This window comes from Dermacentor silvarum, chromosome 6, assembly GCF_013339745.2.
Source record: "Dermacentor silvarum isolate Dsil-2018 chromosome 6, BIME_Dsil_1.4, whole genome shotgun sequence".
In the NCBI taxonomy this organism is placed as follows: Eukaryota; Metazoa; Arthropoda; class Arachnida; order Ixodida; family Ixodidae; genus Dermacentor; species Dermacentor silvarum.
This window is the reverse complement of record NC_051159.1, coordinates 129,235,553-129,250,145: the sequence shown is the minus strand read 5'-3', so window position 1 is coordinate 129,250,145 and position 14,593 is coordinate 129,235,553. Positions and strand designations below refer to the sequence as shown.

The following is a 14,593-nucleotide window of genomic DNA, read 5'->3' as shown; positions in this document are numbered from 1 at the left end:
TAATTTTTTAGTGATTTCGGATCGTACGTTTTTCAGGTTAGTATGTTTTTTCATCGGTTTTCTTGTGTTTTTTTTTTCTTCAAAACGCATGGACGAGGTTCTATTGTATAGTGCACCTTGTATCAGAAACTACTTCACTTTGCCTATAAAGTTGAATGTTCATGTCAGACTGAAGAAGCACTCTCCAAATGCACTCTACAAATGTTAGCAGGAAATGCCAGACAACACTATTTACGTTTTAAAAAGTTATGAAGATCCAATGATGCACTTGTTGGAATCTATGTGAAGCAGTTAATTAAATGTTATAGAACTAAATGTGATGCATACAATTGCCTATTTTCACAAATTGCAACACGTAATCTCAAACAGTGTTTATGTTCACGCACTACACCGATCATAAGCTATGCGGAAATGCAAACGCCAGTTTGTACGGATGTACACCACGAGAATTTGATGCAGCAATGTCATGAGGGCAAGGGCGATGACCTATGCTTAGTGAGGGAAGAATGGTGTGGAGATGTGCACGTTAGAGAGAGGTACGGCACGTATGAAAATATATTTAATGCTTCTATATACCCAAACAGCTTTCTGGGTTCATTTCAGGTTCAGGTTCAGACTTCTGCATATTTTCCAGTTTGGTTCAAGTTCAGCTCAGGAGCAAATAACTGAACCAGTTTGAACCAGTTCACAAAGGTTTGGAATTAAAGAGAGTGAGAAGCTTTAGCAAACAAAGTTGTTCAGCCTCCCACGTGCATTTATTTGGACAAAATATCACTTATTTCTACTCTTACGTGACACGGACCGATGTGTTCGTGGGGTCTTTAAATATTGCGCATGAAATTGAATGCACTGTGACTGAAGGTGTGCAGGCATACTGTGATTTGTTTTCAAACGCCCACAGTGCCCACTGCACTGAAAATACATTTAATTGCACTTAGTTGCACCTGTCGGCTGCTCCTGTGTGCACCTCTTTCGTTGAGGTTGAGGGAACTGTGAGGGACTTAATATACCATTACGATATGGCAACAACACACGCCTGTTCATTAGGTTCTGCACAGCCTACAACTGTGTTGTAACAAATGCACCCATGCAAGCTCCGTTATTTCAAAGAGCTGAAACTTGGGAAGCTATCACGTTTCTTGCATAAGTGTTTCAATTGTAATGCCTGAATTGAACAGCCTGTAATGTGTTTATCACATTACAGGCTGTTGCACCATTTTGCACCCTTAGCAGAGAAAAAAATGTAACAGTAATTTTGCTAATTAACTTATTGACTAAAATATGCTAATGACATTTTAATTACTATAACTTTGGGGCACATGTTGTAAATGCAAAATTGAAAGCGAGGAGTGGTGAAGTCATGTCTGCCTAGCTGAAATAATAAGACTAGTACCACTTTCGAGATCATCATCATCCTCAGCCTATATTTATGTCCACTGCACGACAAAGGCCTCTCTCTGTGATCTCCAATTACCCCTGTCTTGCGCTAGCTTATTCCAACTTGCACCTGCATATTTCCTAACTTCATCACCCAACCTAGTTTTCTGCCGTCCTCGCCTGTGCTTCCCTTCTCTTGGTATCCATTCTATAACTCTAATGGTCCACCGGTTATCCATCCTACGCATTACATGGCCTGCCCAGCTCCATTTCTTCCTCCTTCATGACTCCTACTTTCGAGATATCCATGCTCAAAATGTGCTAAATATTTCTCGGCGTTCCAGTTCAGATTGCCCATAACTGTTGGATACATGCTTCTGGGAAACTTTACTGGAACCACAATGTAGTTAGTAGCACATTTTAAGGTCGAACATTTCGAAAAAGTGGTGCTAGTCTAAGAATATCTGCTAAGCAGACGCGACATCACTACTCCTCGGCTTCAATTTTGCAACTACATGAGCCCTAAAGTAACTTATTAAAAAGTTAGCAGCATATTTTAATTAATTAGAAAAATTATTGTTGAAATTTATCTCGCTGCTAATGTCTGCCTAGCCAGGTAGCCTGTAACTAAAAATGCCAGGGGCCTAGATATGAGTTGTTTTTTTGTATATAAAAAAAGTGTTCCACATAAAAAGAAACACCTGGTACATATCAACATTACATGTAAGCCAGATGCAAGCTCAAAAAACCGGCCTATATTAGTGTTGCATACTGACTGACAAAGTAGTGTCAGTGAACACACTTGTGTTCTGTATAATCAAACAACAAACCATGACATAAAGCCACGACAAGCAGATGTAGCGAATAAGAACTTTTGTTTTAATTTTATGTCAAATAACTCAGTATTGTTTGGAACCAGAAGCTGAGAATTAACCATGGTGCCTACGTATGAGATCTGTTAAAGTATTGTTCATTTTTGACATAGGAGCCTTTTTTTGAGTAGTGGATGCCACCGTTGTATTAGATAAAACCTGAATGTATGCATTTCTTCGTTGGAACAGACTGAGGTTCATGAGTGGAGTTAAGAGAAAGCTTGAGCTTGGGCCCAGCTCCGATGCAGCCTATTCAAATACTACATGTAAAACACAGAAACGCTTTTTTTAGATAACCCCTGGACCTATTTTAATGGAATTTGTTGTATTTGAGACAGAAAGTTAAATTCTAGAGACTGCTTGAAGCGTAATTTCGATTTAGGGCCTGAGTTTTTTAAAAAGGATTTTCAATAATTCGGAAGTTCGAAAAATATGGAAGCACGAAGTTTACAAATTAATAGCTCTGCATCAAATACAGATATCACGGTTCTGTAAACGGCATCCATTACATCATTCAAGGCGGACAAACTCTATATGTCAATTTATATCTTACGTGAGTCCGTTACATTGTGTACAAGGGTTCTGCAAAAGCTGTATTTTGATATTACTAAATTTTTTTGAGATTCATCTGCAACATATCAATTTTGTCCGCTTTAGATGTACTCTTAGATGCAATCCACAGAATTGTGAATACCATTTTTCATTGCGGAGTGAGAGTTGTAAACTTGATAATTTCGTTTATTGAAAATGATTTCTGCCAATTTTTAATAAAAAATTGATGACCTAAATTAAAAATTCGAAACCAAGTCACTAGATTTTAAGTTTTTCTTTTAAATGCGACAAACCTCGTCAAATTTGGTGCAGTTGTTGCCGAGAAAAACGAATTCTCCTTTTACATGTATTTAGATAGGAGCACACGAGCTAAAGCTTTCTCTTAAGCCAGAACTCGTGAACACATGAACACCAGCAATGAAATAATACTCATACAGACAGTACTGCCAATACAGTACTCTTATGTGCATGGCTCAGTTCTGAGACAGTGCAGGTGGCATCTTGTGGATATTGTTTAAAGCATAACAAAATAAGCTGCTCACCGTGTCCAAATTTTGCACCACGTCCTGAAACGTAGGGTGCAGACGGAACGGCTCGAAGATGTGCCGTTTGTACAGTAGGGAGTAGAGCAGATTTGGGTTGCTCTGCAGCTGGTTAGACAGGCAAGAATTGATGATCTCCAGTATCATACGGAGTACCTCTTCCAGGATGGACAGGTCCTGAAGCTGCAGCACACATGCGAAACCATCACTGGATATTCCTTTCAGCGGCCTAAGGGGGCTCTAACGGTACCCTGCTATGCACCTAAGAAAGCTTGTTGGGCAGTACGAATAGCACCAACATGATGTGGCAATTTTGTTAATTTCTTACAACAGATGTGACGTCGGTCTGTCGCATTAAGATCATGGTTAAACAAGTAATGTGTGATTTATATTCACACAACTCTGCGAGTGCCGCCAAAAAACTACGACATTATGTTTTACAGCCAGCCACTTCAATTATTAATAGTCTAATCATCATGACAGCCACATGGAAGGTGTTGTCACTCTGGAAACGTCATCAACCAAGCCAAGCACAGAGCACGCCAAGTTCAACCTCCCAGAAGCTATTATAGCCAGAGAAACCATGGCATCAACAAGGTGAGCAGGCTTAGCAACCATGGCGTGCCAGCTTCCGCTATGTAACATCAATGCCTCGATAATATTGGATGCCAAAGTTCTATGCCCTGAGAGAATGTAATGTGGCATCCAGAGCAGCGAAAATTCTAGTCGAGGGTACCTAATTTTGCTTGTATTTTAAAACCTCTAAGGCCGATAAATTGGGTTGTTTGTGTTATCACAATTTCTTTTGCTCTTACTTCTCTGACATGCTGATGATAGATCTGGAGCTAAAATGGTAGCCTTCAAACATTTCTGCAGGGCCCATTTATACTATGGTCGATTCTCCTAGCAAGCAGTTCAAGGGCACAGTCTCAACAGGGCCTCACTTACAATTTTTTTTAAGGTGAAGTAAAAGCACAGAACCTACACTCTGCCAGCAATGACCCCTCAGGTACCCTGGAAACTCCGCATCGGCAAGCCATTGATAAATGTGCAACGAAGTCCTACATTACAACATGGTTTTCTTCTTTTATGGCAGTACTAGCTGTAGTAGGTTAGTCCACCCACTCGAAATGATGTGCAAGGTTGTTGTCAGTACTGCCAAAAGCTTGAAGGATATCCTTTCCATGCATTGATCTTGTAACAGGTACGTACAAGTGTTCCCACAGATTAATCACATGGTTCATTCACCACAGGTATACTATGAAACACTCAACCATATACTGTATAAAATGTCTGATAAGGTGCTGCAGGCATTTTAATTACATAGCAGGTTTTTAAAGGGCTTTGGGATTGTACAGCGAGCAGCTTTTAAGGGTTCATTACATGGTCTCCGGTTTCTCAGGGCATGCTTGACTAATACGAGTGTCGCACGGTGCACTTTTGATCACAATTGAGCTTATCGTGATTGAATTTCACTATTGTGATAGGCTCCCTTGCACAAGCTTAGGGAGGGAGCCAACTGCGGTTGAGAGATTCAATCCTGATCGAGCTTGATCGCAATCGAAAGCGCACATGGGACACTGGTAGAAAACTGTCATACTAGGTATCAGCCGGGCAAACTGCCTAAGGGAGTGTACAAGATGCAATCCTTGGCAAAGTTTTTTGTGACTCAAGCTGCTTGCCTCTTTTAAAGATCTGATTACTCCATCTGTCTTTCCATTGCTAGTATCGATGCTTCATGGATAATGCATGTACCAAAAAAATATTGCTTTGAGCAAGTTGCAAACTTTGAAGATGCTTGTAGATTAATTTTTGATTGCTAGTAGCATGCGTTAAACTGCTGCTCAAGTAAAAGGGGTTGAGGGTGAGAACCAATATCCTCTACAGCCGCTTTTTCTTTCACCCCTGATGCTTTGCAAACCAAACGACATAAACTTGGATCTTTTTTCGAACACAGTTCACTGCTAAACTTTATGCAGGTTACTATCCTAATATGATTAGAATAAAAATCATTTTTGTAATAGGAAAAACTATGGGAGAACCAAGTGTCATCGAGCGTGATGCTAAAAAGTTTGGGGACTGATAGCTACATATACTTTTGTTACTGGGTGTGTATAAAATTCTTTTTTTGCAAGTTTACTTTTTTTATGCTTTTTCTATTTTTCACTCTACAACAATGAAATATGACTGTCGAAATGCTGCTGCTGTTGCTATTCACTTGCTCATTACTCTAGATTTCTAATGCTACTTATTTTTGTTCAAAAAGAAGTAGGCACTTTTGTATTCTGTTTTAATTACTGCTAGACCCCACCCTCACCCTTTTTTTAATACCCTAGTTAGGCACTCAAAGGTGAAATAAATGATAATGATGATGATTGGGAAAAAGTCAACAAGTACAAAGAGGCACTTACAAGGTCTGTTGAAAAGTCGTCATCGCTTGGCTTCAAGTCTGGGTTGTTTTGAATTTGGTCCATTACTTTTGATAACCTTTTAGCCAGTGTTTCAAACAGGCTGAAGAAAGTAAAGAAATTGGTGATAAAAGAACGTGCAAGTGCATGGCAACCATTAAAAACAAATGCGGTAAAGGCCAAAGCAAAGCATTTTCAAGAGAAATTACGCACCTGACAAACCTCTGGCAAACATACGGATGCAAATTCTTGAAATGACTGGACATATTCGCCAAGGCAGCAAGGCAATTAGTATGCAAGTATTTGTCCTGAAGACAAAGAAAGCAAAAAAAAAAAAAAAATCCTGAATGAATTTTCAGAACAGGAATTTTTGGTTCCACATATGCATGCTGCTTATACAGTCAACAAACTTGCTTCAAATGGGCCTGCTAATCTTCATTCTTTTTTTCAAACAAAATCTTTGGACACTTTAATGGAAAATTTATAACAAGCTTATGAAACAAAGCATTACAAAACACTAGTGTCACCAGCAAACTCAGACTGTGAAGAAACTGCTTACCCTCATACGTGTCATGTTGAAGTGTATGGTTCGTATGACAACCAGAATCAGCAGTCCTCCAAGTGAAATCTCAGACAATGACCTCTCTGTGTACCAAGAGATGTTCTTTAGGGCCTGCAACACAAGGATTGCTGCATCTAATTCACTACTTCAGGCTGGAAAAAAAGTTATGTAAACTCTAAGAAGCATTTCACGTACATGCGTTTTGAAGGACAATAGCGAGAAATTTCACTTGGGCTAAACTGGTTATAAATACTGTTGAAGCAACCTTGGCAGAACCGAAGGGCTGGTAATAACCTATTTTTTTTATTATTAACAGCCTCTAAATAGCACCTAAGTGGATGATGCATGAACCTTGTTAACGGATATGTTGAAGATCCCAGAACATATGGCCTCCAAGATCTTCAGTGCGTCGTGGGTGCACCTGATCTCAGAAGTCATCCAAGGAGCTGCGCTAGTTCTCAGTGTTCTAGGTCATGTGTCATTTCTAGTGAGCAGTAATGGCGGTGTATTTTTCTGTTTCGGCACTTTGGTTTGGGTATCAAAAACGTTTATGCGAGCTTTTCGTGACACATTCACTTGTATTTAAAATGTAAAACTTTGCATGGAGGCTGCTTTACATCTACGCTATCTAAAACTATCATTTTATGCGGTACAAAATTTGTTACAGTTGACCTTCAACAAGCAGCCTTACTAACATAATGAAATGTATATGTACATGGCAACGGCCATCGACACATTTCTGTGCAATGCAGAAAAAAAAAAGTTATTTGCCCACTACATGAGAATGCAATAGATATGACAGACTAACTATTGTTACATCCAGAAGTTAGCCTTGGGTTATGCGTGACTATGAGTTGCAACCAACTATGAGTGCAGTTCCAACTGCCTCGCTCATTCGCATGCACATGGGCATCAAAATTGGAGGGGCTCAACATCCCAGCAGCACCCCTCCCCCCACAACCGCTCAGTATCATTATGAGATCACATGAGTTCCACAGCTGCCAAGCATCCTGAATAGAGTTACTCAGTTTTTCTGAATATTTCATCATAAATGAAGGAATACAAACTTGCACTCAATATTCTGTGCCCTTCCCCTGCACAAGTGACACTCTTCTATTCACCTGCCTCTCCCCTTGTGAGATTATGCATGAGAAGATACAATGAAGAAAATCTGCACCTCCTTCACGAGGCTTGGGGAGAGGGGGGTGAGATGGAATTGCCTCTTTGTACTACCCACGTGCATGCCTATGTCCTGTCATCTCTCAGTATCGTGCCCACAAGGTACGTTATAAAGATGCCATGAAATTCTTACAATGTCGTGCACAGCTTCATTGAAAAGATCATCCTCGCTAAGTATCAACAGCACAATAAGGGACATGTAGATGTGGTGAGATGTCCTCTCGGGTGCCTCATACAGAATCTTCAGAATAGGTATCATCTGAAATGCAAGAGGGCGCATATTAGTCATGAGCTTCCAGAAGTATTCTATGCATTCCATGCACAGTAAATGAAACTACAACCTGAAAGACTGAACAACTGGAAATGTACAGAGTGCGACAAAAATCTTCGGTGAAAAAGTTTGTCAGGGAAAAGGTGCAACTGAATAGTGGACAGCCAAAACATACTCTATTGCCATGACCGCTTTTAAAACCACTACATGCTCAAGGAGGCTGAAAACATCCATCTGTGACCCAGACGAGACTTATCAGCACTGTGACCATGGCACACTTAATAATGGCAGAAAGATGCACAAGCCTAAATCTTAAGTGGTCTTATAGGGGAATATCAAGTAAAGGTACAATAGTAGAAAGGCACTTAGGTCACAGTGTAGTCCACAACAAAAGAAATTTAAAATTACAATTTTCAAGGGCTTTCAGCAAAAAGGTCACCTGTGAAACATTGGAACCTGCAACGTTGCACAATGATGTCATCTGTGCCATGAAGTAAAGTCTCTCGCAGTCAAGAATAATTCACTGCGTGCCCTTAAATTAAAGGCCCATTATTCAAGATTACGGGTGCCGTAAACAGAAGAGGCTGTTGCAAAAGAAGTTCCAGGTTTACATGATGAAGTTTTTACACTCTGGTCATGGCACCGCTGAAGTAAACTGACAAAGTCTCAAATGTCCATATGAAAATGTGTGTGTACTCTTTAAAACAAACTCTGATGAACTATTTACTGTAATAAGTTGAACAGTTTCGTGATTTCTGTTTAGTTGCTTATGAATTCCCATGTATATCTGTTTAGCTAAACTTCTCATAAGGTGACCAGATTTTGATGGCTCCTTTACGTTCTCCTTAAGGAATAGCCTACTTTGTCGATCTTCTACACGTGGCATATCTATATAAACCTCAATTCAGCATTTACCTCCAATAATTATGCATATCAGGACATAGTATTGTGAGCAACATCTTTTAAATTATGGTGGATATCTAATGAGGACTTGCAGGGTATGACAATCTGTGTAAAATGGTGAGTTCTGAAGTGAGCACCAACTGTTAGTCTTGATGCTACAGTTATTTGTATTGCAAAAAAAAAAAAGCCCCCGATGACTTGTGCAACCAAGCAGAACCCCAACCCAAATTTTAGGCAATGGCCATGGGGTCTGGCAACTCCATTGTAGCATTTTGGCAAAGAGGTGTGTTGCTGGTTCCAGTGAAACTTTTTTGTAGCCTTCATCCACATTTGTCACCACCTCCAAGGGCTGCACTGAGCCACAGCTGTTGTAATGGTGTCATGGAACTAATTTTTGCATACAATTAACACTCTCAAATTAATACTTGTGAACTAAAAAATTTTAATTGAATTCCAGGGTTTTATATGCCGAAACTACGATCTGATTATGAGGCATGCCATAGTGGGGGACTCCGGATTAATTCTGATCAGCTGAGGTTCTTTAATGTTCGCCTAAATCTAAGTACGTGAACATTCTTGCATTTTGCCTTCATCGGAATGCGGTTGGCCCCACCTAAGATCAAGCCCACTTGAGAACCTAAAATGTTGACTTGTTTTCTTGCATTAACAATTTTGAAATTCAACTGACTGTTTGAACATTATTTCAAAGACTCTGACAGCACTTGGAGAGTTTCCCATGGCACTCCAAATACACCTACAACCTAGAATTTTCTTCGCTTTGTTTCTACCGACCCAAATTATTCCTACAAAGCTTAATATCGAAAAAAAAAATGCATAGTGTTTTTCAGTTGTCAGAAATGGTCACAGAAGAAAAAATTACAGGCAGTAAATACGCTGGTTCTGTTGCGATATGCCAAGTAATTCACAAATGATGAACATATAGCACCCAGCAAGCATAGAGAAGAACTCCAGTTAGCATAAATTTGACAATTTTCTGCAGCCAGTACCCACCAAACCACATGAAACTCCAGCATGTTCCTCTTAAGACACATTTTCTTTCTACTAAGTTTTGTCTCTATACGCCAGATAGTACTGAAATGAGATACTGAAATGAGATACTCCAGAGAGCTCTAAAAGTGCAAATAATGAAACTTTCATGATTTACCACAATGCACCTGATTATACAATGCTCTACCAACTCGGCTCGCACATCACCATTAGCATGAACAACATCCCCTTCAAGATTTATTATGCTAACACCAATGAATTTCTCACCAAATTTTGTTGACATTTGGAAAGAATGTTTTGGAGCCCAAATTCACTTTCACATTTAGTTACAATTGCAGCTCTGCTATCAAACATGAGTCAAATTGAACAACAACAAATGAAGTACAGTATGTGGTGCTTTAAGAATGAATGTGAATTTGAGTGACCAAATGTGACACAAAAGCATGACGCAAGTTGGGAATGCCTAATGTGCAATTCCCTAAGCAACACTATCTGACTACTTACTAGCATTTCAATGTTTGACCGGGAAAGAACATAGGTCTTGAAGTTTCCATTTCGATGAAGTAGGAGATAAAGAAGAAGTGTCGTCTGGTCGTTGTTCATGGTAGTGCACAGCGTGTCATAGAGTTTTCCGTAATCTAGCTTGAACGAAGGAATGGCTTCAACACTCCCTCCAGCTTCTGCAGGTAAAGCATATTAGGTTTCAGTTTTCAGTGATCTTGTAAAATAGCAATAAATGTGAACCTTTCACTGATGTGCACACCATGTTGCACGAAATTGTAACAGGAATGTGAGGTGACAGCAAAAGGTAAGCGGTGTTGAGAAGGCTAACCACTTGTGTTCTTAAATGTTTTTAAACTTTAGCCACCACCTAGACTTCTGAGAGTCAATGTCAGCATTGCCCTTTGACAAAAGTGACCACTGTTTCAATAATGTTTCTCTGCAATATAGGCTATAATTAATGACAAATAGTTTGGAGATTGAACTTTCCAGCCGCAATTGCAGCATCCCCATAGGCTGTTGCTGTGGTGTAGCTCCCTTGTAATGATCATCATCATATCATCACGTCAATGGCAGAATATAACTTGAAGTCTTCATTACTGAAAAATTGGTACTTTAACCAATATGTGCAACCAGGATATCAACAAAGGTTGACTGCTTGCTAAAAGCAGAACTACCTCACAAGGCATTAGTCGCAGTGCAAGCTAAGGTGCATAAGACAACAATAAAGCAGCACTGAGGTAAAAAAAAAAATTTGTGATTCCAGCAGCAAAAAGAGAAAGGCCCTATAGCGAAGAGAAGCAAGTAGTAGCAACCGCTTGCTGCAGATATTTTCTACAAATGGATATTGAATGAAATGTTGCAAGTCTTACTGTATGTTATAATGCACTAGCCATCACTGTCACTGCTCTGCACAAGCTATCACTGTTCTGCTTTGGGTGAAACTGTAATGTCTTTGTTATCGTGCAATATCAGCACCTACAAAAACGTGCTGGAGTGGAGGAGTCTTACTAATGCAACTCCTCATTCCAGGAATTGCCAAGAAGAATCACTGCAATGCAAGGATATTGCATCAAGGGTTAGTGCCACCTTTGAACCCAGAAGTAGAGGTGATGGTAGGATTGTTCAAAAATGTGTGCCCATGAGTCCCTCTCGACACTAATGCATTAACGCACTTTATGCATCTGCATTCAGCTTGACTGCAGTAAGCAATTGCTGCTGCAGTTCATCAGTCTGGTGTTCAGTATACCTGATCACAAAACTGCACTCCTTTTCAAGGAGCAGCCCTCTAAGGTGTCATAGAAAGCTTACTTGTTTTATCCCCCGACACCTAGTACCTCATAACCATCATCTGTGCACTCCTCCTGCAACTATCAAGTGCATAGCATGTGAACTCTGCCTCTATCTATGCCTGCCTCCTGTCTCACAAGCTGCGCTGTTTGGCGCATACACTCATCTAACAAGGGAAACATGTGGTGACAAATCAGCAACTGCTGCGCAGTACAAGGGCTTTACCATAGTAATCTAATGTAGGTAGCAGTATCTGCACCTTGAGAGTTGACGAAGGAGAAGAGGGCCTTCTTGTATGGTATGCAAATGGCCTTGTCGCTCGTGCAGTGGTTGACCAGGACTAGGAGCAGCAGCAGGCTCTGCTGGGCAAGCACTGTCTCCCGGAGCCGCGCTGCCTCCTTGTCCTCTTCCTTGCTCCCATAGCCCAGGGTGAGCACATTCCAGAGGCCCGCTGCAGAAAGGCATCAACTTTGACCCTTTGTGTATGGCAGATGAGCTGAGCTCGTCGAGCGTGTACTTGCAAGAAAGTCGAATGGCAAGCCCAAGTCATTCAGCGCTGTTCTATTTTTCATGCAGCCTTCAAGACAATTTGAGCTTGGCTGTTGCTCTGCGTTTGTTTTAAACCAAACCAGGTGGCACAAGGAGGCTGTTGAAAAGCGAAGCTGTGGACATTTTTCTTTTTTTTTGTCACCAGCCATTTATTTCAATATGGCATCATCCACATTATGAATGACCGCTTCGAGTTATGTTGAAAAGTAAAGAAAGTGTGGTGATTCGTAAAGCTTAGCGTCTTCTAGTGAGAGCAACCTTATGATACAGCGTGTTGTGTTGAAATTGGTAAATAAATAAAAGCCAAATGCACAGTGAAACCCATTTGTGCGCAGTGAAGCCCATCTTCATCACAATGTAAAATGAAAAATTTTGTTTTGCAATAAACTTAATCCTGACACAATCTTCTTGCTTGGTCTTGCTTTATATGACCAACAGAATTGTTTGCATGCACAAAAACTCCTGTCTTTATTGCAAGTTCTTTTTTTTTTCCTTTTCTAATCATCCTTAAAGGGTTAAATAGCCATTACCAGCAACATTAAAGATGGAATGAGTATTCAGCACCGTGAAGTTGTTTTTAGACTATGCCTAACGTTCAAAGAGTAATAACAATATTATGGGTGCCCTCTTACTTTCTTTCTTATGCTTTAACCTATTAAATCTGTAGTTACATCGACATGCTCATGAAATACAAAAAAAATGAAGTGGCACAAACAGCAAATGAGATAGAGCAATCACATCAGCACATTCGTTGTATTAGACAGTTTAACAAACATGCTCAACTTCAGTTGATGAGTACATTGGGACAATATGTGCAGCACTTAAAATAGTGAGGAAATCAGCCAACACCCTACAAAGACATGTGGCACATCTGTAAGCTTTTGTAGTGTAACAGCAATTTTGGAAATAAACATGAAGCAGAATAAACATTGTGCAAGTGGAAAGTACCTCACAATGTAAGCTGTGGCTTAGTGGCATGATAGTGCAAGAAAAAAAAATGTTTTTTTTCTACCAGATTTGAAGGCTTAGATTGCTACCAGATTGAAGGCTTTCAAAACTTATTTAAGGTTCCCTGTGGCAGATAGGACAATTCTATTTAATGAACTGGTCTACTCGAAGAGGCGGACATTAGTTGTCCAAGAAATTGAAATGCATAATCAAGTAATTACCAAAAATTCACAAATTAAGTTTTTAACTAATTACCTGATGGCCCATATTGCAATTTACAAATTGTAGCTGTGGACTGCGCAAGGCGAATCCGCTTGGAATGAATTCTCGGGATGACACCAGTTTCGAGATATTAATTCCCGAACTTTGCAGAGAAATGCATTGACGTTCCAGTTAATTTTGTGTGTCAATGCATAAAGCGACATTTTGTTAAGAAACTAACTGGAACGCCAATGCATTTCTCCGCAAAGTTCGGGAATTAATATCTCGAAACTGGTCTCATCCCTAGAATTCGTTCCAAGTGGATCCACCTTGCAAAGTCCATGGGTACAATTTGTAAATTGCAATATGGGCCCATCAGGTAATTAGTTAAAAACTTAATTAGCAAATTTTTGGTAATTATTTGATTATGCGTTTCAATTTCTTGGACAACTAATGTCCGCCTCTTCGAGTAGACCAACTCATGAACTCGAATTGTGCTATCTGCCAGAGGCAACCTTTAAGAATTTTTGAAAATGTTTGCTGAAACACCCTGTATATACCTCAACTGCAATCTTGCCTTACTATCCTGACTGCCTTACAATTATATAAATATGGCATATAGACACTCCAGGCTGCATCAAGCATAAGGCTGCACACACTAGCCTTAATTCACGCTGTGAACACCAGTGCAATATTTCACCTCCCAGTGACTAACCCCCATCTTTCTTCTGGAAACCAAAAGGTGATTTCAACTCACCACCTGAATCCTACCTGCTTAAAAGAGAGCTTCAAATGCATTTCACTTAGGCTAAATTGGCTATAAATGCATAGCATATACTAGCAAAGTTATGTTTGCAAAGCTGCAGGGCCGGCAACTGTGTCTAATTAGCAGCCCTTAAAGAGCACCTAAGCAGATGATACGGGCACCTGGCGGTGAGCAGTAGTGATGCTGACATGGCAAACGTCCAAGAACTGTACACGACCGCTGATCTCTCTACGATGCGTCTAGGCCTACAGGCACACCATTCGCTCAACATTTGCTGGTTGATGGGTGTCTCTTTTGGCTTGCCTTCTCATTGTTGCGCATGTCATTTGAGCTGTTGCAAGAATGCCGACACGCTTTCGTCGGGTACTCTAACACATACTAGAACACAAGTGATGGCTGTCCAGTACACATCGTTGCGCAGAGGAAGGCAGAACACATCTTTCCTGTTTCAGCTTTAAGGGCGCAAGCGTGCACCGCGCTGCAGCAGGCAAGTGCAATGCAGACTAGCCAATGTGCACAAGCATGTAAGCTGCAGTTGATGAAGCCACACAGGCTACATTTTGCGAGCTCAGTCACTGTCAAATGATGCAAGAATACAATGACCTCAGAGCGAAACGAGTGAAACATTGCGTGCATTTTTACGCCCCGCCTAGGCTACTTCCCA

At 40.4% G+C, this 14,593-nt stretch overlaps 1 protein-coding gene across 1 annotated transcript in view; it reads right to left on the bottom strand.

The window, feature by feature from the left end:
* The window catches only part of LOC119455982 (dymeclin), a 29,679-nt gene that overhangs the window by 4,216 nt on the left and 10,870 nt on the right, over positions 1-14,593 (bottom strand). The window contains exons 8-14 of the mRNA XM_037717536.2: positions 11,725-11,916; positions 10,179-10,354; positions 7,626-7,751; positions 6,311-6,424; positions 5,965-6,059; positions 5,755-5,854; positions 3,344-3,526 (exon numbers count right to left, since the gene is read on the bottom strand). Coding sequence (XP_037573464.1) covers positions 3,344-3,526; positions 5,755-5,854; positions 5,965-6,059; positions 6,311-6,424; positions 7,626-7,751; positions 10,179-10,354; positions 11,725-11,916 — 986 coding nt within the window. The remainder of the gene's footprint in view (positions 1-3,343; positions 3,527-5,754; positions 5,855-5,964; positions 6,060-6,310; positions 6,425-7,625; positions 7,752-10,178; positions 10,355-11,724; positions 11,917-14,593) is intronic.